Here is a 26,279-nt window from a genome sequence, read left to right on the forward strand (position 1 = left end):
TCTGCTGCTTCGGTATGAAAGGACTGAATAGAGAAGAAGGGCCATGATTGCTAATGAGTCAATAAGAATATTGTGCAGGAGGAATGGTGTGCAGTTCATAGATGTGCAGAGTGAATCTGTTGGACATAAGGACCTGTATATGCCTCATGGACTGTACTTAAATGGTTTGAAATTAGCAGTTTGGAGAAAATGTTGTTCAGCAAGAGTTTGGAAGTGCAAAACCAGGGAAACTAGCGATATTAGAGGAGAAGCGATCAAGCATGTGTCTAGCCAACTCTGGGATAGACGAGTGCAGCAATGATTATGAAGAGCTAGGTGCAGTTTTCCTAGATTTGAAATTGAATGGGCGGGTAATGACATTATGTAAGGGTAACGGTGGGCCCAAGGGCATATTGAAATGCATGTACACGAATGCCCAAGGTATCAGAAATAAAGGAAATGAGTTTTTAGCATTGGTCAGCACAATTTGGCTAAACATTATTGGCATCAGTGAGATCTGGTTGTCAGAGAATGATGTAGTTACAGGAATATATAATGTAATGGAGAGAAATAGAAGATATAGGGCAGGAGGAGGGGTAATTATTAATGATAGGTGAAGAACTTCAACCATTACATATAGAAGTTAAGGAAGATTGTAGATCTGATGGAAATGGTGGCTGTCTGGTGTGAGATAGAGGCCAACAGGACAAAATAACTGTGGGTTACTGCTATAGATCTGATAGATCTATAGCAGTATAATTAGAATAATTATCTAAAAAGCATGTGATGGAAGCAACCAGAGGTTTGAGAGTGCTGGATCTGGTAATAGCATCAGAAGATCTATCTATAACTGCAGTGGCAACTCTACTTCGATTAGGGAAAGTCACCATGCAGTCTCGTCCTGGGAAGTTACTCAACATGTGGAATTCTCAACTAAAAATGGGTTTAGGTGGAACTACAAAGTTAGCAATTATCACAAACTTAGGAAGCAACTTGGAGCTGACAACTCATGGCATAAGAATCTAGATGGAACGAATGTCATTAGTGCATGGGAAGTGGTCAAATATTGTTTAGGCGAGGCAGATCAGACTGTATACCAGGGTCAGGAGGATATATCAAGTAGGGATTAAGTGGATGACTAGCAATATAAAGCAGGAGCTGCAAAAAAAAAAAGAAAAAAAAAGCATCGTGGAAGGAATATAAACAACAAGGTGATCAGCATGTCCATGACCAATGTAAAGCACAAGCAAGAAGAGTAACTGATATGATAGGGAAGAATAAATCTGATTTTGAGAGAAAATTATCTAAGCAGATGAAAGTAAATCCAAAAGAGTTTTTTTTTTTGCTATGTAGCAAATAAGAGAAATAAGGATTATGGAAAGATAACTTTTCTCAATGTTGATGGTAATAAAGTGACAGAACAGAAGAAACAGTTCAGTTACTAAGTGATCACTTTGGAAGAGTATATCATCCTTCTGGTGACTTTGCAGTTACTGAGGTGACAAAGACTGTTGGAGTAGATAAACTGGAGGTACTTAGTATGATGAAAAATATCAATGTGAATACAGCAGCAGGCCTGGATAATATGTCTGCTCATGTGCTATGAGAATGTCCAAGTGAACTCACAATGCCTCTGATAAAGTTGTTTAAGGCTCAGCTCTGGTCAGGTTCCAAGGGAGTGGAAAAAGGATAAGATAGTTCCATTACATAAAGGTGGCTCCAAGACAGAAGTAACAAATTATAGACCAATTAGTATCGCTGAAGTGGTGGTTAAAGTAAAATTCAGGAATGGGTGGATAAGTATTTACCTCAAAGGTATCTCCACCTAGACATGGTCAGGGGACTTGCATGCCCTGACACCCCGGAGAGCTATACCGGCGGTTGCTTAGCAACTGGCAGGGCCATCAAAGCCAGTCAGGTCTCATTAAGGTAGATGCCAGATTAAGTGAGATGCCCTAGAAGTCGACAATATCACCAAAGGGTTGATGTTCAGAATTATTGGTAGAGAAGGCAAGGGGAAACCACTCTATTATCCTCCCATGTCAACAATAGCATTAATATTGGAAGCATTAAAATTAATTTTTAATCCTTTCCTAGTGCTGTCAAAATTCATTAAACCCCCAACATGATCTCCAGGGTTTCATTTACAACAGTGTTTCTCAAAATGTGGTACGCATACCCCCAGGGGTATGTGAAAGGTCTTCAGAGGGTATGTGGCAATTTTCGGATAGGCATCATTAACACATGGAATCATTATATTTCTCAACAAATATGCAATTAGAAACAACTGGGATAAAAACGGCACTCACTAATGAATCACATCTCCCCTCCAACAGAAACTGCTGTATAGATTCAAGCAAAACCATATATTGCAGGTGCAACATAGTTTTTCTTGACACCACACTGTCGTAAATGTGTTAAATCTAAGAAATATATACTGAATGTGTTTCAAATATTATGGAATTCGGTTGAAGGGAATTAGCATTTCGACTCAACTTAAAATGCTAATTTTTTTTTGGTTCGCGTGATCTTTTGTTAATACCGCACCAATCGCATGCACTTCTTCATAGCTGCTCTATGTATATCTCAAGTCTTGTAAATTACTGGCAATTTTTGCTTGAAATAATGGGAAAGAACATGAAGCTATTTGGGTAGATGACTTTGACGATGCACACAAGGAAACTGTTCTCGATGCCAAAAGTAGCGGTAGCGAGTAGGAGCTTCTTGGTAAATCACACCATTTTCAGTTTTTTTCTGAAAACTTTAGTTTCCGAAAATCCCCGCATATATCTCGCACCCTGATTTTTTAGCTTTAATTTCGGGAAAAAATTCTTTCAAATTCTTAAGTATGGATCATTGGTTAAAGACTGGATTTATAAAATGCAAAAAAGAAAGCAATATAGCAAATACAAGTAGCTGTAAGCAACAAGAAAATGTTGATATTGCATCTGGATCAAATGAAACTGATAAGGGTGTGTCTTTGACATCTCTAGAGAACCAAATAGGAAGAAGATGAAAAATCTTTGTAAGTATGATATGAATTACTTGAAATGTGGATTTTCATGGACGGGAAATAAAGAGGAACCTATTCCAAATTTTGTTCAATTAAAAATAAATCATATTTTTTGTTTACATGAACATATAAATTCAAATAAAATAGACATTTACAATGAAATATACTTGATTATTTATTTATTTATTATTTGATAAGGGGGTACTTGGTAATAATGAAAATTTAAGAAGGGGTACACAGATATCTGAAGTTTGAAAACACTGATTTACAACATATTCAAGGAAGCAGTTAAATAACACTGGTGATAAGTTGGAAAAGGGGTGCTACGATTCCCTTTCATTTCAACTATCATTTCAGAAGATAGGTACAGAGATTCAGTCAGTCATACTAGTTTGTTTTCTATTCCGTAATGTTGCAAAATTTTTCAAAGGACATCATGCTATTCTATGTATTTTTCTTCAATGATATGGAGCATAAATATATGGTCAATTGTACTCTTGTTCTTTGGAAGTTTATTTTGCACTTGGCTAGACTATAATAAATTTAGTTTAATCCTTTATCCAAGTGTAAGCAAACAAAGTTTGCACCTGAAAATATTTTCAGGACTGAGGTAAGGTGGCGCAACACCAGGCAACTCCGAGCAAAGGTGGACCAAGCTCTCATAACTCGTCTTAGTATATCCCATAATGCAAAGCACATCTGCTTACACTTGGATCAAGGATTAAACTAAATTTATTATAGTCTAACCAAGTGCAAAATAAACTTCCAACATCTTTCTCTAAACCCAGATTACAGTAAACCCTTGCCGAGTGCAGATTTGCAGAAAGCAATTTTGCACATACACGTTATCTTAATTGTTTCCATTTAATTTGTCCAACGCTAGAATTTCATTCATACGCGGTACGCTGCAGAGCGTTGGCCGGCAACCCTGCTTGGCGCTCTCCTCTAGCTGAGAGACCCAGGACGAGTTGCGATCATTTCACTTATGTTAGTAGAGCTGTAATCACGCATTTATCAGTGTTTATCCTTTTCTCCTTTTGCATTTGTATTTCTTTTAATTTCAAAAATTCAATATGACATCTAAGAGGAAGAATGAAGATGATAAAGCAGCAAAAAGATGCAAAGTTTTGACATTTTCTCAGAAAATTGAAATTTTGGATAAGTTGAAAAATGGTACACGTGTTTCATCGCTTGCAAGAGAACTAGCTATAAACGAATCAAGAATAAGAACAATATGGGAGAATGAAGAAAAGATTCAGTCTAGTGTCAAAGCTTCAGGCGATATTTCGGCAAAGGTTGCTCAAGTTTCAAGAAGAATTCCGCAATTGGAAAAGATGGAAAAAATATTAATAGCTTGGATTGACAATCAAGTAAACAAAAAAGGCTCAGTTGTGGATGGTGTTGCTATATGAAACAAAGCTTTAGATTTGTTTTCTTTCATTTATATAAAGATGGCCAATCATCAGAGAAAATTGACTTTCAAACAAGCAAAGGTTGGCTTGAAAACTTTATGCGTCGTTTTAATTTGCACAAAGTAAAGCTTCAGGGAGAAGCTGGCTCTGCAGATAAAGAAGCAGCAGAAAAATTCAAACCCCAATTTTTGAAATTCATTGAAGAGAGGGGTTACATTCCGCAACAAGTTTTCAATGCAGATAAGATGGGCCTATTTTATAAGCGAATGGGACAACGAACTTACATCACATAGACACAAAAGGTTGCTCCAGGTTTTAAAGCTTTTAAGGGTAGACTCACTTTGCTTTTTTGTCGAAATGCATCAGGCGACTTCAAGTGCAAGCCTCTGCTCATAAGTTCTCCTAATTCTCGATAATGCTCCAGGACACGATGCTGAAGTCCTCACAACATTGCATCCAAATGTAGAGGTTTTATTCCTCCCACCTAACACTACTTCCTTAATCCAACCAATGGATCAAGGGATCATAAAAACATTCAAAGCCTATTATGTCAGGCATGTTTACACCTCTGCAAATAAACCACTAGACGAAGGAAAGCACGACATGGTAATCGCATTTTGGAAGCGATTCGACATAAGCCGCTGTATAGAAATGATTAAACTCGCATGGGAACAAGTGAATTCATCAACATAATGCTTGCTGGCACCAGCTCTGGCCAGAAGTTGTCAACAATTTTAAAGGATTTCCATCGATTGAAAATGAAGCCAAAGAAATCGTACAAATTGCAAAAGCAATGGTGGTGAAGGATTTTCAGATATGGAAGAAGGAGAAGTCAAAGAATTAATCGAGAATGACGATCGAGAAATGATGAATGAAGAATTGGATGATCTTGTAACACCAACAGACAGTGAAAGCAGCGATAGTGAAGAAGAAGATAAAGAGCCTTTAACTTACAAGAAGTTAAACGAATTGTTAAAAAAAGGCACAGGAACTGTCTGATTTTGCAATGGAGATTGACCAAAATGAAGAAAGAAGAGGACACTTTATGAAAGGCATTGAAAAACTCTGCGCTCCTTACCGCAAAACTTTTAAAGATTTGCGTCAGTCATTATCCCAAGAAAAAATCACTAGCTTTTTAAAAAAAAATTGTATCATGTACCTACTTATTAAGTAGTAATAAAAATCCTTTCAATTAACATTTGTTTCATTTTTCCGTTTTAATTACAACAATATTTAGGTTAGTGTAAATTATACATACATACTTTCTTAATTTGAACTATACCTAACACATTTTTTTCCATAGAAAGTTAACTTTGCGGAAGGCGATTTTACCGTGCGTGCAATGTATTAATAACGAAACCCCCATGTTCGGCAAGGGTTTACTGTAATTCAATAATAACAAGTTGGCAACTTGTATAGGTAAATATGACCTCTCCTATTGCTTCTGCCTTAGTATCTCCACGTTTGGGTCTGCCTTCCACTGACGAGACCTCAATAAAGGTCGAAACCGGTCTGGGTAGTGGCCCTTCCCTTAATGCATAGCAGTATACATCTGCAAGGAGATGTGCTTTGCATTATGGGAGATACTGAGACAAGGAGTGATGAGAGCTTGGTCCACCTTTGCTCAGAGTTGCCTGCTGTTACACCACATTACCTCAGCCCTGAAGATATTTTCAGGTGCAAACTTTGTTTGCTTAGATTTGGATAAATGGTTAAACTAAATTTATTATACTCTTATTCTTTCTTAATCAAGCCTGCAAGTGTAAAAAATTTAATTCCATTTCTGCTTCGATATGCAAGAGTAAGATGTCCAAAAATATTTTGCTTGGGTGGCTGATGAGGCTAACTGCCCTAAAACTGTTGCCCTTTTCTTTTTTTCTGTTTCTTTTCTTCTTTTTGAACAGGAATAAGGAGATAACTGTGCCAGTCTTTTAATCAGATCTCAGTATTCCACACCTGCTGGCAAATTTTATGGAGTGCATTGACAATAAGTTCTCCTCCTTTAAGTAGTTCTGATAGAATATTGTCAATTCCTGCTTTTTTATCCTAATTTTGATCTTAAGATGGCTCCTTCTGATTCTTCTCTAAGTATAGGATAATCACTGTTCTATGTTCTCATTGTGACAATTCCCTCTAAATTTTGCTGATCCAAACTATCATCATGCTTAAATGGTTTATTTGAATAACCATACCATCTTTTCAATATTTTTTCATGATCTGTAATATTTGTTAAATATCCTTAATTATCCAGCTCTTAGGAAGAACACAGTTACATAGTAATCAGCATTCTTTTTGGTAAAATATGGCGACTTGAACCATGTTAGGAATAATTACTTTAATTTCTCAATATTTTGACCTTTGTATTAAGGTCAAATACAAACAAGCCTATAGTTTGATAACTCCATTCTACCACAATTTATGCAATGGCACTAGCTTTGTCTCCTTCCATTCTCTTTAAAAAACCTATCCCACTGGAAGATGTTCATTAATCAGCCAAGTTAATGACAAGGTCAGTTCCAGGGCACATGTGGTGAGATTCCATCTAGTCTCCTGACTAAGAGATATTTAGTCTACTTAGTATTCAAAATATATCCTGTTCACAAAGCCTGCTATACCAGAATGGAAAAACATAATAAAGCTATAAACAGCTCAACTATGTCATCTGCATTGGTCACCTGAAACCCACTCCATCCAGCAAGGTAATATTTTCATTTTAGAGGCTTAATGGAGTGAAACAGCACTGAGCAAAGATTAAAAATAATATTTAATTCTTCCAATATTTTATCTCAGTCACTGAGATATCATCAAGAAGTACACTATGAGACTTGTAATACATATACACAAAGGCAACACAAAACCAAGTGAAACACATGGATGAAAGGCTAGAGTCCTAATTAGGTGGGGCACCCTCTGTGGTCACCTGTTGGTGGCAAAGGATGTCAAATGGGACTTCAAAATATTAGTGTTTCCCATATTTTGAGAAGTTTAATGCAACTGTATTCTTTTAATTAGGCTAATTTTTGAGAGCAAATGCAATTTCAAAAAGTCTTTATCTTCTTAATTTGCTGTGATGGAGCATAGTGGTCTTTTTACAATAGATTCTATGAGCTGTATCAAAGCATCGTCTGGAAGAGCCGATTAACCATAGTCATAACTGCAAATGTCTTTTTAGCAGAAGGCTTGAGAGATTCTGAATCAAGAGATTGTTTTTTGAAATATTCTGTAAACAAATTGGCAAGGGGGACAGAGAGGGGGAGAACCCACAGAAAACCTGTATTTGTGTATAAATGTTGTGCTTCCAAGAGAAATATTCAGAATGGATAACAAAGGAAAAGAGAACAGTGATATTAGGAGGAAAATTTCTTTTTTTATAAGTGATAAGGTGTCATTTAAGGGAATACTGACAAACAGTAATGTGATATCAAAACTAACCAAAATATCTGTATCAGATAACGTTAAATTCTCAACGGAAGTTTCAAAATGGATATATTTTTATATAAGAAGAAATGGTTGACCAGTGAGAGGGTATAACAATGTTGGCTAAATGTTCGCTAATTTATAGCATGGAGAATCTCTAATATCTACTACAGGTCTTATTTTTTTTTTTTTTTTTTTTTTGGGGGGGGGGGGGGAGCAGATTTTTCAATTTTTTTTTTATCTGAGATTTGATGGGATTGTAATCTAAAAGTCTAAACTAGTTTCTTGAGGACACTCAGTTGGCAAGATGATAGATTTCTTTGAGCAGGTGTAGATCTAGAAAGAATGTTAGTAATGTCAAGCCTAATGTTGTCAGCTATTTCTATAGTTCATATAATGATACCACAATTGATGCTGAACATTCGGTGTAGTGCCAGTATTTGCTTCACAGCAAAGGAAAAATTATGCCAAAGACACTGATGGAAGCATCGCCAAGCCTTTTTGACATGTTAACTACTGTATGAAGAGGTTGAACTAGAAATACGAATTTAGAATCCAGAAGACTGTTGTACTTTGTTATATTTTTATTTTTAAGAATTCTTTCTGAGCAGAGGCTTGTGAAATAACAAAGAGAATGGTACAGAGTTCAGTGTTTAGAATATCTCAGAGCTTCAAATGTGGTGTTGGTAGACGTGAGGACAGTACAGGTAGCAGCGATCTGTTTCCATAATGCAGCACAACTGGCATGCTTGTAGATACAGAGAGCCTTTTTAGATTTGTACTTTACTTTAAATTTCATGCAGTTGGGTAATATATCTCTATTTCAACATCTTTTAAGAAAGGCCAGCCTGTTTAATTCTCTAGACAATTGAAGTTTTAACTTTGATTGTTTATTGAGAATTTCATTTTAAATAATACAGTTATTTAAGTGAGTTTGGATATCACCTTGTAAAAATCTCATATAATCGTTTCACTTGTTCTGTTCTCTAACCTTACTAGAACGGGTTGAAGATTTGCAGATTACAGAATTTGGTTGAGAGGCAGAAAAGGGGTGATTTTTCAACACAGGTCTGGGGATGTGGAGAATTAGAGGCTGTCCTTGGAAACTGAGCAAGAGTGTAATTAGCAAGAGTGTTAGAACTAGATTTTTTGCTGGTAAAATGGCAAATGAGTGTAACAAGTGCCAGCATTCTGTTGTTGGTGCCATGACTATTAATGAGTTTCAAAGCAAAGCATGACAGATACTGAACAAATGTTGGACAGATCTTGGCATAATTTTTAGGGATTCTGTCGATGAGTCTAAAGGACTCCATGGAGTAGCCCATAATAATGATAATAATAATAATAACAAAAGCACTGACAGCACACAATCACTGTGTTAATGGCCATGTTATCACTTAAATTTCGCTTTGAATCTCGATGACAGAAGTGTACATTAGTTTGTTTTTAGAACAGCTGTGGTTGGGTAAGAGAAATGCTAGCAAGCAAAGAGTAGGGCAAACAAGCAAGGAGAGCCAGAAAGCCATTACAGAAATTGCCTTGGTAGTTTAATAAACTACCAAGGCAATTTCCGTAATCTTGGAGAAGTTAATATGCATCTTTAACTAATCTCCAAGGAGCAACTATCAGGTTATCGATTGAAGGACAGTATAAAGTATCGAGCCTTTGTAGTTTAGTGAGTATATTTTGTGCTTAATGAAAAGTAACTGATATAAGTTCCAAGGAGCAATATGGAATATGCAGAAGAGTTCCTTTTATTGGAAGTGTATTCGAAGTTGCTCAATTAAATGTATTCCTATTGTCCGAGTGATTATTTGTCATGCCTACTTCAGAAAAATGAGGAAAATGTGCATTAAGGAACTTGCTTACTGAAAGGAGACACATGCAAGTATACATTACATATACCAAGAAATTTTATACTTGATTTTAATCCTTTTCTGAATATATTTCCCGAGCAAAACAAAGTTTTGCTTGGGAAATAAATTTAGGTCTGAGCTACTTGTATATAGAGGATAATGAATTCATATTGTTTACCTTAGTATGCATCACATAATGCAAAGCACATCCCCCCCCCTTTTTTTCAGACATGTATAATACAATGCATAATGGAAATAGCTACATGATGATTTTGCAAAGGCATCTGACAGAATACCACAAGGAAGTCTGATACGCAAATTATAACAAATGGGGATGGATGTGACACTGGTTAAGTGGATAAGAGGATAGCTGATGGACAGATATCAAAAAGTGGTATATGGAAGGGCAGAATCAAGGCAAAAACAGGTGGCTAGTGGTGAGCCACAAGGTTCAGTGCTGGGATCATTGCTGTTTAATTTGTACATAAATGATATAGGAAAGAACCTGAAAGGATATTCAGCTGTTTGCTGATGATGAAATTAGGTAGACTAACAGTTAATCAAGGTAATGTGGAGAGCTTGCAGGATTATTTAAATAGGCTGTCAGTATGAGCAAAAGTTAATGGGTGTCACTTTAATTTCGAGTAATAGAAGTCATGCATTTTGGGACAAATAGATTACAAGTTGTATATCGCATTGATGGCACTGTACTCCAGGAAATAGATGAAGCTAGAGATTTACGAGTGGTGGTAGACAGAAAGTTCAAGTTCAGAGGACATATTGCTAAGGTTGCTAAATTAGCTCATAAGATTACTTGGCTAGTGAAGAACACATTAACAAATAGAACTAAGGAAGTTGTAATTCCTCTTTATAAGACCCTGACATGCCCACATCTGGATTACTGTGGGTTTCTTGAGAATGAGGAAATGGTGGAAAGGATTCAGAGGCGAGTGATCAAGATGGTGAATGGCCTGTGGAATGTTCCCTATGAGAATAGATTGAAGGGGCGTGGATTGCAGAAGTTGGTTGAAAGGAGAAAATGAGGAGATATGATAGAAACATTTAAGTTGCTTAAAGGATTTTATAGGATAGATGTAGGGAAAATGTTTCAGCACTTGTCTAGAGGGCCAGAACAAGGAGTCATCCCTGGCAGTTGAATAAGGGTGTGGTCAGTAGGGGTGTGAGGACCAGATTTTTTGCTTGTAGATTGGTGAATGAGTAGAATGGGTTGCTAGAGTCAGTTGTGAGTGCTCTGTCTGTTAATGGGTTCAAGGAGAGGTATGATAGATTGAGTGGATAGATTGGGTCTCCCATGATGAGTCTTCAGATTCCACGGAGACTCGTATAATAATAATAATAAATGAGGTCCTGTAGGTTGGTGTAGCATATTACGAAGGTTCTGTGAGGTTTGCTGTCGACCTCATGGATCATGCACATTCCCTATACAGTGATAGAGTTCAAGTCATGTACTGGCTGGTAGTAAGACTGGATTTTGTATTAGTAATCCTTTTTTTTTTTTTATAATCGACTGTACATGAATTGTTTCCACTTTGTCATTTTTCTTCCAGTTGTTACTATAACCTTGTTCCCTATGCACATGAGTGAGATCTAGCCAGGAATATACATGCAACGTGGTAGGGATGTTGATGCCTTTCAACATGTTATTCATGACAATTATGAATGCTAATCTGCTCAGTAGTGTGTCACAAGTCACTTTGCTAGGCATGTGGAGTGTCTGTTATTATATGCTTGAAGCGATGACAGCTGACAATTTTTCTGGGGTCAAATTTGCATTCATTGTCATGCTTACATATATCACTGCTTAGTGCCGTATCTGTTTCAGAATGAAATTCAGTACAATGGCATTATATTTTTTTATACTTTGCCTCCAGAGTATCTTGGACTGACATGGTAATGTAACTGCAAAGCTCGTTGGCATTTTCATCAGTAGGCAAGTTAAGTTCAAGGCAATAATTCTGAATTGCTTCATTTTTTCTTCTAATATGTCAATTTTATGTGAAAAAATATCATCAAACAATCAGATGCTTTCCAAGTAGTTCATGTGCTTTCTGAGATTTAGAAACTGTTTAACAGAGGGAAGCACATGCACAAAAGGATGGATGGCTGAGGTTGCTCAGGTGTTTTGTTACTGATTCATGAATCTTTGTGCAGTTACTGTATATTGAATGGCAACACAAAAACTGCACTGAAGGCTCTGTTTCTTGTCTGTAATCTCCAGCTTGCAACTACAGCACTTCTGAGCTTCAGCTGGCCTGTCAGAGTTAGTGACTCATAGTGCATTGTCAGTGCTTGGCTTTGTTGCTGCCATCTTTGTTTTGTGCTTCAGGCACATCTGTATGTAGTGCATGAGGGCTTGCTTTAGCCAATATTAAAGTAGAGAACGTAAAATCCTTTTGTTGCAAAGCTCAGAATACTTACAGTTCGTCATGAGTTCTTCAGTTCTTTTAGATCTATTGCTATACTGTCATTTGGAAGTAAAATTTGTTAAAAATCCCTTTAAATAGTGGAAGATTAGAGAGAACAGAATCTAAGCAACACAATCCATAGTATTACACAGCAGAATCAAAGCAAGAGAGTAATAAATATATTTTATTGAAAGAGAATGGGAGGTAACTGGTATACATCCAATCACTTCCTATTCAGTTTGATTACCTCAATGTCTGTTTTTTTAACTTTAGGTATGAAATTGCATGCACTATCATTAAGAACCTCTTAAATAGTGAATAACGATAATAGTAATAAATAAACTAAATCAAACTTATGAACTCATTACAAAATGAATATATGTGGATACCTTGTATAACTTTTACAGTTCAAATGTTCCTCTATTATACCAAGAAGGTAGGTCAACTTCAAATTCCCTAACTTACATGCAAACCACATTGCTTCTTTCCACATACCGAGCAAAAGCATTAATTCCATAATAGTAGTAGGAGTAAGGATGTCTTGAAGACCTTCTTTAACTAAATGATTTGTGATATCACTGGCTAACAAATGGTGCTTTCCTATAATAAGACACAAAGCTATAACTATATATAGTTATTTAGAACTCAATGAAATAAAAATAAAGCTTTGGTAAAACAAGAATATGGTTTTGCATCACTTATAATTTACTTTCCTCCAAGAAAAAAACTTGCTACGCTATACACACAATAGCATATCATACCTCACCTTAGAATATTTTCAAGTGCTAGCATGCTCATTAACTATACTAGCATCATATACCACCTACCATCCTCATGCAAAGAATTGTCTTCTCACTCACTTGTTCACAACATCATCATAGAAATTATAAATATATCTCTCATTTTCCCAACATTCACTATTCTATACAATGTGAAAAGAATCCTTAGTCCTAGGATTTGTTGACAACATGTTCATCTGCCAGGTGTTTGTTATCTGAGTAGATTGTCCTGATGTCTTCTTTCAGCTGGTGGATAAATATTCTTCTTTGGGACTCCTTGTGATCATCTTCAATTTGGTTTTACCTTACTAAAAGAACATGCAATTAGGTCCCAAATATTTCAATATTCTCATCTGAATGCTATTGAGAATTTTCTCTTCTCTCCTCTCTTATTGAAACTTATCTGATTGTTTTTTTCTCTGTAGAGACTTTTCAAATTTCTCACCATATCTCAAGTCTTCCAAAAGTCACTATCACATCTGGTCAGTGTACGTGTTTCTGAAACACACAGAAAATACTTTGTATGTACAAAATTAGCATTCTCTTCCTATTATCATTCTCTCACATGTGAGAGGCCAAACCATATTAAAGGCCTTGGAAAAGTCATGTGCAATGGTTTCTCCAAACCTTTCCATGGTATGGCATGCATCCAGAAGTGAACAATGTAGGCATGGAGACCTTATGTGGATCTTGATTGGCAAAATCCATATTGGTGGTCACTGATAAGTTCACAGTTCTCATTAACACCAGAGCACTCAACAGTCAAAGCATTTGACTGTTGATGACCTTCTCCATTGCTTTCACAACAATGAGACAGAAGCAATAGGTCAACAGTTTGATAGCACACACATATCACTTTTTTTTTAATTGGTTATATATGAGCTTACTTCCATGTTGTAAAAGAGATTTTAGTTCAGTATAATATAGTGCAGACATTTTAAAGAAAATAAATAGTGGCATAAAGATAAATGGTGAGCAAGTCATGTGTATGAGATTTGCTGATGACATAGCCCTTGTAGCAGAAAACAAAAGAACGTTAAAAACAATGCTAGAATTACTACATAATAACCTTGAAAAATATAAAATGAAAATCAACACAGATAAGACTAAAATCATTGTTACAGGTATATAGACATCAGCGGGAAACAAATAAAACAAGTGAAAAGCTTTAAATATTTAGGAAGCCTAATAACAGACGATGGCAGAACAAGAGAAGACATAAGATCAAGAATAAACAATGCAAAAGCCCAATTCTCTAAGATGAAAAGCATTTTAACAGGAAACCTCAACCTACAATTGTAAAAAAAATTAGTAAAGACAGTGATATGGAGCATTGCACTGTATGGATGCGAAACCTGGATTCTAGGCAGAGAAGATGTAAGAATATTGGAGGCTTTTGAAATGTGGTGCTGGCGCTGCATGAACAAAATAAAATGGACAGAAAAAAAATCAAACGAACAAGTCCTGAGAGAGATAAAAGAAAAAAGAACTCTAATTAAATCGATCAAAATTAGAAGGGACAGGTGGTTTGGATATATACTTCGACATGATGGACTTGTGAAAAGAATAACTGAAGGCAAAATAGAGGGGGAAAGAAGAAGAGGCAGACCAAGGAAAAGCTTTCTTGACCAAGTCAAAGACAGCATGGGTTTGAGGAGTTGCCAGGAGGTTAAGACGAAAGCCAATGACAGAGCGGAATGGAGGAAATTACTGCTGAGCTACCAGTCCCAAGACTGATGCAACTGATGATGATTTTAAAGAATAAATGTTAGTTGAGAAGCACATCTCTTGGGCAAAACTGGTGTGCGTGTGTGTTTGTGACAAGAGGTTCCATCAGGATCAGAAGCCTTTCTGATATCCAGGTTGCTTAAGAATCTTCTGATGCCATGCTGGTGGAATGTATAGGAGCCATCTGATGCAATGTTCCAGGTAAAGTATTAGGTTATTTCCCTTGGATATCTATGCACACAAGTTGCTTTAGTCATCAATGCTGAAGTTGGATAAGAACTCAATGCAATGTGTTCAACTTTAACTTTCAGTGATCTTGCAATACTACCATCTGGATGAGAACACAGATGGAAGTACAGATGGAAAAAAATTTCCACCCAACAGTTTTTTCGAGGGAGAAAACATGACTGCCTCTGAAACAGGTGGTGAGTTTTATACATTTAGCCCCTTAAAAGTCAGAGTTAGTCCTTCAGTGACAGCTTTGCACATGTTGCAAACTTTGGTGTAGGCTGTGAATGAAGTTGGAGTTTGTCTCACAGCACTGATGATAACTGTTTTCTTTTCTTGTACCACCCTGGCACACTTTTTGAAAAATTACAGCTTAGATATAGAGAGGGAATTTTGAGCAGAGTGGAGTTATTCCAACATGGATAATTTCTATAACAGGATCACAACAATTATCTGAATCTGGAGAATGGAAACAGTAGTCCTGAAGCAGTCATCTCAACAGTGTACCCAGAAGAAATGATTAAGAACAGTTCCTGAGAGTTTGGTGAGTGGAGAGGATTGTCAGGAAATCCGAGGAGATTTCCTTTGGATCATTTCTTAGCAAATAACTATTTTTGTCTTCCAGCTTAGCCAGTGGAATTGAGAAAAAGTGACAAGGTAGATAACTTCAATGTTAGGGAATTTGGATTTCAGGAAATCAAGCTTCAAAGATAAGGTCAAAAAGGTGGGAATGATTCTCAGAATTTGGGGGGATGGTCTGCAGATGAATAATACATAATAAAGCAAAGAAATCACAAGCCATGGAAGGCCAAAAAGGAAAGATCCAAATTTAAGCATCTGCTGGCATGGAATATCAAATCGCACAAAAGCGCAAGTACCATCCTTGTTGCAGAAGAAATCATGCATGGTATTGTTTGAAAAGATAAGATGGGCCATGGTTGTGGTGGCAGAGGTTTGGGATTTGGTTAGAAAAAAAAAAAAAAAAAAAAAAAACAGGATTGGATGTCTGCTGGTAATGATGAATATTATTTAGATTGGTGTTAATACATCTGTGGAAAAAAAATTTTTTGTTTAATATTTTTTGAGTTTTATTAATTTTTTGGGGAAATTCCTTGAGATGAGATTTTTTCTTTTTTTTTAAATTTAACCACAGTGAGACTATATTAATTTGGGTTTAGTGTCATATTAATATTTCAAAGCTGAAGAGAAACAGGGAAACATACTGTGGAATGAGATCCAGTCTCCATGCAATACCATGGCCTTGACAGCATTTCTTGTATATTAAACAGCTTCCCTATGTACACAACACAGCATAGATAATAGCAAACTTCTGCACTAGCTGATCAGGAAGCCTCCTGAATGTGTTACCATTTGGTTTAGCACCCAACACACACACACACAATCTGGCAAGCAGACTACAGAACTGCTTTACTGCTGTATTCTCAAAGATAGACAGAAGGGGTAGGTTTTGAATCTCCACAGTATGTTTGGCAAGCCCTGGAGGGTATTACTCCTACCACATGATGGAAGATGCTACTTTGCTGATAGTTATTTTTATTATATTTCTTCTAAGCATCTGTCATTTTCTGTGAAGAGTGGAATGGGTTGCCAGAGTCAATTGTGAGTGCTTTGTCTGTTATTGGGTTCAAGGTGAGGTATGATAGATTGGGTCTCCCACGATGAGTCTTCAAACTCCATGGAGGTGCCTGTATAATAATACCTAAATTTTGATATTTTTGGACTAAGTTTTGATCTAATTACAGCCAACAATAAAATTGAAAAATTTTATTGTGAAGTAATTTGAGGCTGACTTGCCTTAGGATCCCATAATGCAAAGCACATATCCTTACAGACATGTATGATGCTATGCACTATGGGAAGGGTCACTACCCAGACCAGTTTTGACCTTTATTGAGGTCTCATCAGTAGGAGCAACGTTTGCCAGAGGAGAAGAATGCCCATAAACTTTTATGAACTTCGAATGAATTTCTTTTGGCGTTAAAAACCTTCTTTTACAAAGAATTTTATAACTGCATGATACTCAATTTTATCCATTTCAAGGGATACAGACAACATTTTTGCTTCAGATAGCTGTATAAAAAAAACTACTTGATAGAATGACTTGCAATTTCACATGAATGCTTATGAAAGACATACCAATTTAGAAAAAAAAATCTTGCTGATAGTGTTGCATCTATGGTCAAGGCCGAGAACATTGCAGACCACCCTTGTAGACAGTGAACCTTCCCATAATGCATAGCGATATACATGTCTGAAAGGAAATATACTTTGCATTATGGGATAATGAGGAAACTGATGTTGTGAAGATACCTCATGCACAAACTCAATTTGCTTACATTTGGGTGAAAGATTAAACAACATGATTTCTTTGCAAGTGCAATTTGCTTGGTAACCAAGTAAAAAAAAAACTTTTTACAATCATCTACCTCAGCCAATGCATTCCATGCACTTACCAATCTCCATGCAAAAGAACTGTTTCTCACCAATTGCTTATTTGCTTATTTGTGCAATTTCAAGGATGGGCTCTCACTTTTGAAAAGACATTTTGGAATGTCTTCCCAGCAAATTCACAGCTTATGTCTTGATTTCATGAACACATGAAAATATTATAAGCATTTTCATGTGTTCTGCTCCACTGAACTGGTGACTACCATTCCTCTGCTTACCTGTAATCACGTAAGAACATGAACAGCAACCATTAGTCAAGATCCATACAGTTCAGTTATCAAGGTCTTTTTTTTCCCCAAGCTACCATCTTATGGTCTCCTTCCTGACCTTTGTGATTAGATAACTAGCTTCCTATCTTTCTCTGGTCATTCACAGCAGGTCATGGTGGACAGTTTCCTCTCACCAGAATTCTCTATTAATGCTGGGATGCTCCAAGGTTCTCTGCTTTCAATCACACCTTTCCTCCTATACATCAATGACCTTTACTCACTTACTTCATATCCTCTTCACAGTTTTGCTGATGTCAGTACACTCTAGGCCTCTTCTTAATTCAAGAGGATATAATGTTCAAAGTACTCACTTTTCAAGATAAATATGCAGTAAAAACTGATCTCTCTGTCACTGTCAAGTGCACCGAAGACAATCTATTAATTTCAAGATTAGTTTTTCTCATCTTATGTTAACTTTTCCATCTAGCCGATCCTGGGAAAAATCACTAATATCATACCTAAATATCACATCTACAGCCTCCACAGTATCCAAAAAAAAAAAAAAAAACTGGCATTATTCTACTTGATTTCAAAACACTACATCTCTCCTGAACAATCCCTGTCACTTTTACATCTTAATTCCATATAACCCTGGAATACTGTTATCACATCTGGGTTGGTGAATCATATTCTCTAACAGAATACTTGACTGTATACAGAAAAGAATGATTTGTCTTAGAGATCCTCCCGCCTCCTTGCTCACGGACTCTTTCTAATTACTTTCTCATATTGACATAATGCATTATTTCTGCATTATGAACACATGAAAATATTATACGCATTTTCATGTGTTCTGCTCCACTGAATTGGTGACTACCATTCCTCTGCTTACCTGTAATCACGTAAGAACATGAACAGCAACCATTAGACAATATCCATAAGAGTTCAGATACAAACGGTATCAAACCAACTTATCATCTTCTTCTTCCTCCTTCATTCCATCAACCACTTTCCACAATGAATATAATTCTATTCTAGTATATCGGAAAACACATTTTCTCCATAATTAGTAGCCACCCTCCCCCACACCACATTTTTCTCTTACAGAGATTCTGGAACCTCTCATGTGTGAGATAGATAAAAGAAATAGGACATCAATAATCACCGTTGTTTATTATTTTAACGGTATAATAGAACACAGAAACTAAGTAAATAATTAATTTATTAACTTGATGCTGATATTTCGCTGGTATTATAACCAGCATCTTCAGAGTACAAAAACACTGTTTGTCACAATACGCGAGACTAAAACAACATGGTGTACTTAAACAAAATTGTAGCAGCAACACAAAGACTAGAGTCCTGATTTTGTCGCCCTCTATCTGAAAAAAAAAAAAAAAAAAAAAAAAAAAAAAAAAAAAAAAACGCTATCATATATTACTAGAGTCCTAGAAAAGTGCTAGTTTTTTCTTAATATGACTGTCTCCCAGATCTTCGGCAAGTTAATACAGCCATATTTGTTGAGATTTGGAGTGTGTTTTAGGGCTTCTGTCGCCTCTAAGAACAATCTCTCTGATTTATATGGGTTTCTGTGTAGTACTTTTGTGTTTTTCCAGTTGATCCTGTGTGCAGGGGTATCCAGAGCATGGTCTGCTAGGCCCGACTTCCCATAATGATATTTCCGGATGTATCGTTTATGTTCGCTGATGCGGATATTCACAGTTCTTCCTGTTTGACCGTAGTAGGCTTGATTGCATGAGCAGGGTACTTGGTAGACTCCTGGATGTGATAAAGGAGGAATGCTGTCCTTGGGTGAGCGCATGAGGGTGGCTAATTTGCTACATGGTCTGAATGTAGTGCGTAGTTTATGTTTATTGAGAATTCTTGAAATCTTTTCGGATGTGCCTTTAATGTAAGGGATGGTGACTGTTTTGTTGTAGTTCTCTGTGGTGGATGGTGGGAGGGGTTTCTTAGGAGTGTTTAGTATTTTGTTTATTTTTTGTGGATTGTAGCCGTTGGCCAAGAAGGTGTGGCGTAAGTGAGTCAGTTCAGCAGTAAGAGCCTTGTCATTTGAACAGATTGCTCTCGCTCTATGGGTTAGCATTTTTAATATGCCATATTGTTGAGAAGGATGATGGTGTGATTGTTTGTGTAAGTATCTGCCTGTATGTGTGGGTTTTCTGAAAACTGAAAATGATAAGGAACCATCTGGGAGACGTGTGATGAGTGTACCCAGGAAGGGCAGACAGTTGTTGGCTTCCAGTTCCATAGTAAAGTGGATTTTTGGATGTTGGCTATTTAAATGTGCTAAGAATGTTTTCAATGTCTCAGGGCCATGTGGCCAAATAGCAAGCACATCATCAACATAGCATAGCCAAAGTGTTGGTTTGAGAGTGGCTGTATTGATTGCTTGTTTTTCCAGGTGTTCTATGTAAAAGTTGGCTAGGGGGGGAGAAAGGGGGGAGCCCATGGCTGTCCCATCAATTTGTTTGTATATTTTCCCTTTCCATGTGAAATATCCTGCATGTATTGTGAATTTGAATAGTTCAAATATATCAGGGGGGAAGTGTGACTTCAGTAGATTGAGGGTTTCTATTAGTGGTACATTTGTGAATAGTGAAGTGATGTCAAAGCTTACTATTAAGTCTGAGCTTTTTAGGGTGAGGTGTTGTAAGATGCTTTTTAGGTGTGCTGAATTTTTGATAAAGGAGGGAGAATTGTTAGTGAGAGTGGCTAGTAGCTTCGCTAAATGTCTAGCCAGTTTGTATGTGGGACTATTTATACTGTCCACAATTGGGCGTAGGGGTGTGCCTGGTTTGTGAATTTTTGGTGATCCATAGATCCTCGGTGTTTTAACATGGAAGGGTTTGAGTTTGTTAACTGTGTCTTTGGGCCAGGAAGTGACTTTTTTTAATAATTTTCGTGCCTTATTCTTTTGTGTGTTGGTGGGATTGCGATCTATAATTTTGTATGTTGACTGATCTTGTAATAGTGTGTGCATTTTGTTTTCATATTCCGTTGTGTCCATCACCACGGTTGCATTTCCTTTGTCTGCTTTTGTTATGGTAATCTGGCTGTTGTTGTGTAGCTCTTTTATAGCAACAAATTCCTTATGTGGGATATTATTTTTTGGAGGCTTGGACTTGATTAGGATGTTGGCCACATCTAAACGTATGTTGTTAGCTATTGTTGGAGGCAGGTCGTAAATTCCTCGTTCGATGGACGCCATTATTTCGGTTTTTGGAACTTGCTTGGGAGTTATGGCAAAGTTTGTGCCCTCGACTTAAAGCAGTCTTGGCTTCTTTGCTTAAGGTGGGTGACGATAGATTCACGACGACGAGGTCTTGTTGTAATTGCGGTCGTTGTATGGTGTTCCGTTGTTGTAGATTTTCGAACTTCTTTTGGTGCCGGTTTGTGACTCTGTCGAATTCTTTTTTTGCCATTGCGTCGGTGATGTTCTCTAAGATCTGCCAAAGTTCCGTATTTAGAATATTATGCAGTGATTCTCGTAATGCGCTGATGGTTGTATTTGCTTGTGCTAATTCCTGGCGAGTGGTGTTAATTTGTTCGCGTAAAAGCACTACACTCGCTCGTTTATAGATGTGTTGGGCTTTGGCCGAGTGGAACTTGTTTTTGATTTTAAAACAGTTTGGTATTAATTTGGTGTCTCGGCACCTCTTTAAGAAGGTTAACCTGTTTAGTTGCCGCACCAATTTCAACTTCCACTTACCATATCGTCGTGTCTTGCGTACGATAACGTCTCCGTGAAGAATCCTTAAATGTGTGGACAGACTTATGTGTTCGTCGAACATGTTGTTTATTATTTTAACGGTATAATAGAACACAGAAACTAAGTAAATAATTAATTTATTAACTTGATGCTGATATTTTGCTGGTATTATAACCAGCATCTTCAGAGCACAAAAACACTGTTTGTCACAATACGCGAGACTAAAACAACATGGTATACTTAAACAAAATTGTAGCAGCAACACAAAGACTAGAGTCCTAATTTTGGCGCCCTCTATCTGAAAAAAAAAAAAAAAAAAAAAAAAAAAAAAAAAAAAAAAAAAAAAAAAAACCGCTATCATATATTACTAGAGTCCTAGAAAAGTACTATTTTTTTCTTAATATGACTGACTGTCTTTCAGATCTTCGGCAAGTTAATACAGCCATATTTGTTGAGATTTGGAGTGTGTTTTAGGGCTTCTGTCGCCTCACCCAAGGAGAGCATTCCTCCTTTATCACATCCAGGAGTCTACCAAGTACCCTGCTCATGCAATCAAGCCTACTACGGTCAAACAGGAAGAACTGTGAATATCCGCATCAGCGAACATAAACGATACGTCCGGAAATATCATTATGGGAAGTCGGGCCTAGCAGACCATGCTCTGGATACCCCTGCACACAGGATCAACTGGAAAAACACAAAAGTACTACACAGAAACCCATATAAATCAGAGAGATTTTTCTTAGAGGCGACAGAAGCCCTAAAACACACTTCAAATCTCAACAAATATGGCTGTATTAACTTGCCAAAGATCTGGGAGACAGTCATATTAAGAAAAAACTAGCACTTTTCTAGGACTCTAGTAATATATGATAGTGGGTTTTTTTTTTTTTTTTTTTTTTTTTTTTTTTTTTTTTTTTTCCCAGATAGTGGGCGCCAAAATCAGGACTCTAGTCTTTGTGTTGCTGCTACAATTTTGTTTAAGTACACCATGTTGTTTTAGTCTCGCGTATTGTGACAAACAGTGTTTTTGTGCTCTGAACATGCTGGTTATAATACCAGCGAAATATCAGCATCAAGTTAATAAATTAATTATTTACTTAGTTTCTGTGTTCTATTATACCGTTAAAATAATAAACAACATGTTCGACGAACACATAAGTCTGTCCACACGATCAATAATCACCCTCAATCCAGAACACAATTCCACAAGTTGTGTTCAGCACCAAATTTGCAATGCATTCCGTGAACTCTCTCTCATAATCACCATCAAATTCCTGATTTGTATCTTTAGGAAGTGTACAGGATATGACAGTACTACATGAAATATTTACATCATTACTAACTTCCTATCTACAGTTTTCCTCCAAATAAATCTGTTACCTGTCAAGACTCCAACATTATCAGATCTTATATTTCTATTTTCTAAGGCACTTTTTACCATATCAATCCACCTATATCTAAGTCTTCCTTTGGGTCTTTTTCCTGCCAACCTGGCAGAAAACACTTGTTTTGCTAATCTTTCCTCTCTCATTCTGTTTAAGTGACCATACCACCTGAGGTTAGCTCTGCTAACGCATTCCTGGATACTGACAATGTCAAGTTCTTTCCTAATATCTTCATTTTTAATATGATATTGCGATTGATTAATTTTGTTCATGCCCCTACCCAGCTCTCAGATCCATAAGTTAAAATTGGCTTGAAAACTGTCTTGTATATAGCTAATTTAGTGTTCTGACTAATTTCTCTCTTATTCCATATAAATTTATTTGATTGACTCCCTACAATACCAGCTTTTTCAATATTTAATTTACCATCTTTACTAAAAATCGTAGCTAAGTAGCTGAAATGTTTTACTTGTTCTATAGGTTCTCCATTCACAATGCAGTTCATATTTTCAGTGCTTCTGCCTATTTTCAATGTCTTTATCTTGTTACTGCTGACCTTCATACCATATCTATTACAATAGTTATTCAATTCAGTCAGGGAATCGTGCAGACTTGTATTGGATTTATTTAGAAGTATAACATCATCCACATAAAACAAAGAGCTGAGTTTAACATCTCCAATTTTGATATCAGGTTTAATACCACTTTCCTTCATAATATGATCCATATAGATAATGAATAAAAGAACTCCTTTAATCAGGGGAATACATCCTTGACTGATACCAGATTTAACATTAAACCATCTTCCTGTACTTCCTTCAATTTTTACTGCTGACTTAACAACTGAAATAAAGACAAAGTATTGCTTGATATAATGCCCCATTGATACCACATAACTGCAGCATATTGAATAGCTTCTCTCTTGGCACCTTATCATATGCCTTTTCCAAATCGACAAAACTTAAATAAAGATCTTTGTTATATTCCCATGCTTTCTCGACTATTTGTCGTAAAGTGAAGATCTGATCCTGACAGCCTCTGTTTGGCCTGAATCCAGCTTGTTCTTCACCAAGCTTTTCTTCCACAATTCTTCTCAACCGTTTCTCAAGTATACTTGCATAGATCTTGCCAGGAATACTCAGTAGGGAAATACCTCTGTAATTCTCACATTCAGTTTTATTTCCCTTTTTATATATGGGTACTATGAGAGCTCTACTCCAATCATCGGGAATTTGTCCCTCTGTCCAGGCTTTCTGTACTTCCTTCAATTCTAACTGCTGACTTACAACTCAAATAAAGACTAAGTATTGCTTGATACAATGCCCCATTGACACCATACAACTGTAGCATTTCGAATTACTTCTCTCTTGGCACCTTGCCATATGCCTTTTCCAGATTGACAAAACTTAAATACAGATCTTTGTTGTATTCCCATTATTTCTCAACTATTTGTCATAAAGTGAAAATCTGATTCTGACAGTCTCTATTTGGCCTGAATCCAGCTTGTTTTTCACCAAGCTTTTCTTCCACAATCCTTCTCAACCATTTCTCAAGTATACTTGCATAAATCTTACCAGGAAAACTCAGTAGAGAAATACCTCTGTAATTCCCACATTCAGTTTTATTTTCCTTTTTATATATGGGTACTATGAGAGCTTTACTCCATTCATCTGGAATTTGTCCCTCTGTCCAGGCCTTCTGAACTATGCAGTGAAGCCACTTTAAGACTTATACTTCCAAACGTGAGCATTTCTGGTCAAATATCATCTACTCCTGCTGCCTTTCCACATTTCAGGACTCTGAAGGCTTTTTCTACTTCGAGTATAGGTATGTATTCTTCAATGCATGTCTGTTGAGTGTTTTTTATTACTGTGCTGTCATCACTACTTGTTTCATTTAGTAATTTTTCATAGTAATTACCCCATACTTCAAGGATATTTTTTTCTCCAGTTTTCATGTTACCTTTATCATCTCTAATTCCTTTCACAGCACTCTTTCCTCCATTTCTGAGCTTCTTCAACAATATCCAGAATATCTTGCCATCTTCTTGATATTTATTTTCTATGTTCTTGCCAAAGTCCTCCCATGACTTTTGTTTAGCTAGTTTTACAGTGTTTAGCTTTCTTACATTCGTCACTGTATTCTCTAAAAGCACAAGCTGACTTATTTGCTAGGAACTTTTGATATGCTTCCTTCTTTTCCTGCACTGTCTCTTTAACTTCCTGTGTCCACCCTGGGGTTCAGATTTTTCTATCATTGCACACAACTTCACCACATGCCACTTGTGTGACCCTTCTGTGGGACCATAGGCACAAATAAGTCTCGTTGTCCAGTTCCCATTCTGATATTTGCTCACATCACTCTACTTGATAATACTATAGCTACACCTTCTTTTCCCTAACTGTCATTGCCTGAATATAACATTTTGTATTTATTGCTCAAAAAGATCTCACCAGTTTTTGTGTTTTTTGTTTCAGTCACCCTTATTATGTCAATCTGGTACTTATCCAATTCCTTAGCTAGCTCCATTTCTTTGCCATTCAGGCTTCTTATGTTGATAGTACCGACCTTGAACTCTGGTGAGGTTGAGTTGGGTTGTGTTTTAAGATTTGTTCCAGTAGCTGACTTTTTGCTGTTCGCCCTGGTTCCCTGACAAAAACAATGGGGGCCTTGTTTTTGTCAGGGAACCAGGGCTAACAACACCGGACAACACCACAGCCGGCATGAAATTCTGTCATGTTGTACGATCATTTTTATATTTTGATTTAAGCCAATAAGAATACAATTTGGTTGGCTAAATCCCAAATTGCCAGTCCATCCTTGTTCGTTCAGTATCAAGGTAGATACCTAACAGGGTGCACCACGAAAAGGTGAGGATTGGACATGAGGTCAGAAGTCCTGGTCGGTTCTCGACATTCCTTTAAAGGCTATGTGGAGGTGTCCTCTAAGTTATACAGCTCTCTGCCACATTATCTCATAATCGATTTTCTCTTCCATGTTCTGGTATGTCTTCACCAATAAAGTATGAAGCCTTTCATCTGTGGATCCCAAAGTTCAAAATTTCACACACTTAGCTACTTTAAACTGGCATCTCCATTCATGTGGCAGATGTAGCTAATTCAAGCCTTGAAGAGAACTATTACACTAGCATTATTATTAATAACCACCTCCCACATCAATCCACATAGATTTGTGTGGGAGAGGGGTATTAGTAATAGTAATACATATTTATACCTGCAGTAACAGAACATCTTCCAAAGGTTAACAGTACCAGTCTGGGTACTGTGTCTAGTGCAAATCTTTAATATTTATCAGAATGCTATATGAGAGAATACTGCATGGAAAACTATTACAAAAGTTGAAACAAATGGATATGAAATTGATAACATGGATGCAGGGGGGGGGGATAACAGACATCAGAGAGTAGTATAGGCTGGAGTCCAATCAAGAAGTGGAACAACTAGTGGAGTGTCTCCGGGTTTTGTACTAGGACCACTACTATTTAATTCGTATACCAATGATACAGGAAAAAAATTAAGGTGGGGGGGATATTCAGTTTTTCACTGATGGAGCAAAACTGGGCAGGTTAATAGTTGATAAGAATGATTTAGATATCCTGCAGGGTGATTTAAATAAATTGGCATT

The 26,279-nt window shown here is 36.8% G+C and overlaps 1 protein-coding gene across 1 annotated transcript in view; it reads right to left on the bottom strand.

Annotated features, from left to right (window-relative positions):
• Positions 1–26,279, bottom strand: part of LOC150096475 (ciliogenesis and planar polarity effector 1-like) — a 614,243-nt gene that overhangs the window by 335,072 nt on the left and 252,892 nt on the right. Inside the window, exon 11 of the mRNA XM_090408080.1 lies at positions 12,493–12,703. Within this exon, the coding sequence (XP_090264206.1) occupies positions 12,493–12,703 (211 nt within the window). The remainder of the gene's footprint in view (positions 1–12,492; positions 12,704–26,279) is intronic.

This window comes from Typopeltis vanoorti, chromosome 18, assembly GCF_054136105.1.
Source record: "Typopeltis vanoorti isolate ZY-2024b chromosome 18, IOZ_Tvanoo_1.0, whole genome shotgun sequence".
NCBI lineage: Eukaryota > Metazoa > Arthropoda > Arachnida > Uropygi > Thelyphonidae > Typopeltis > Typopeltis vanoorti.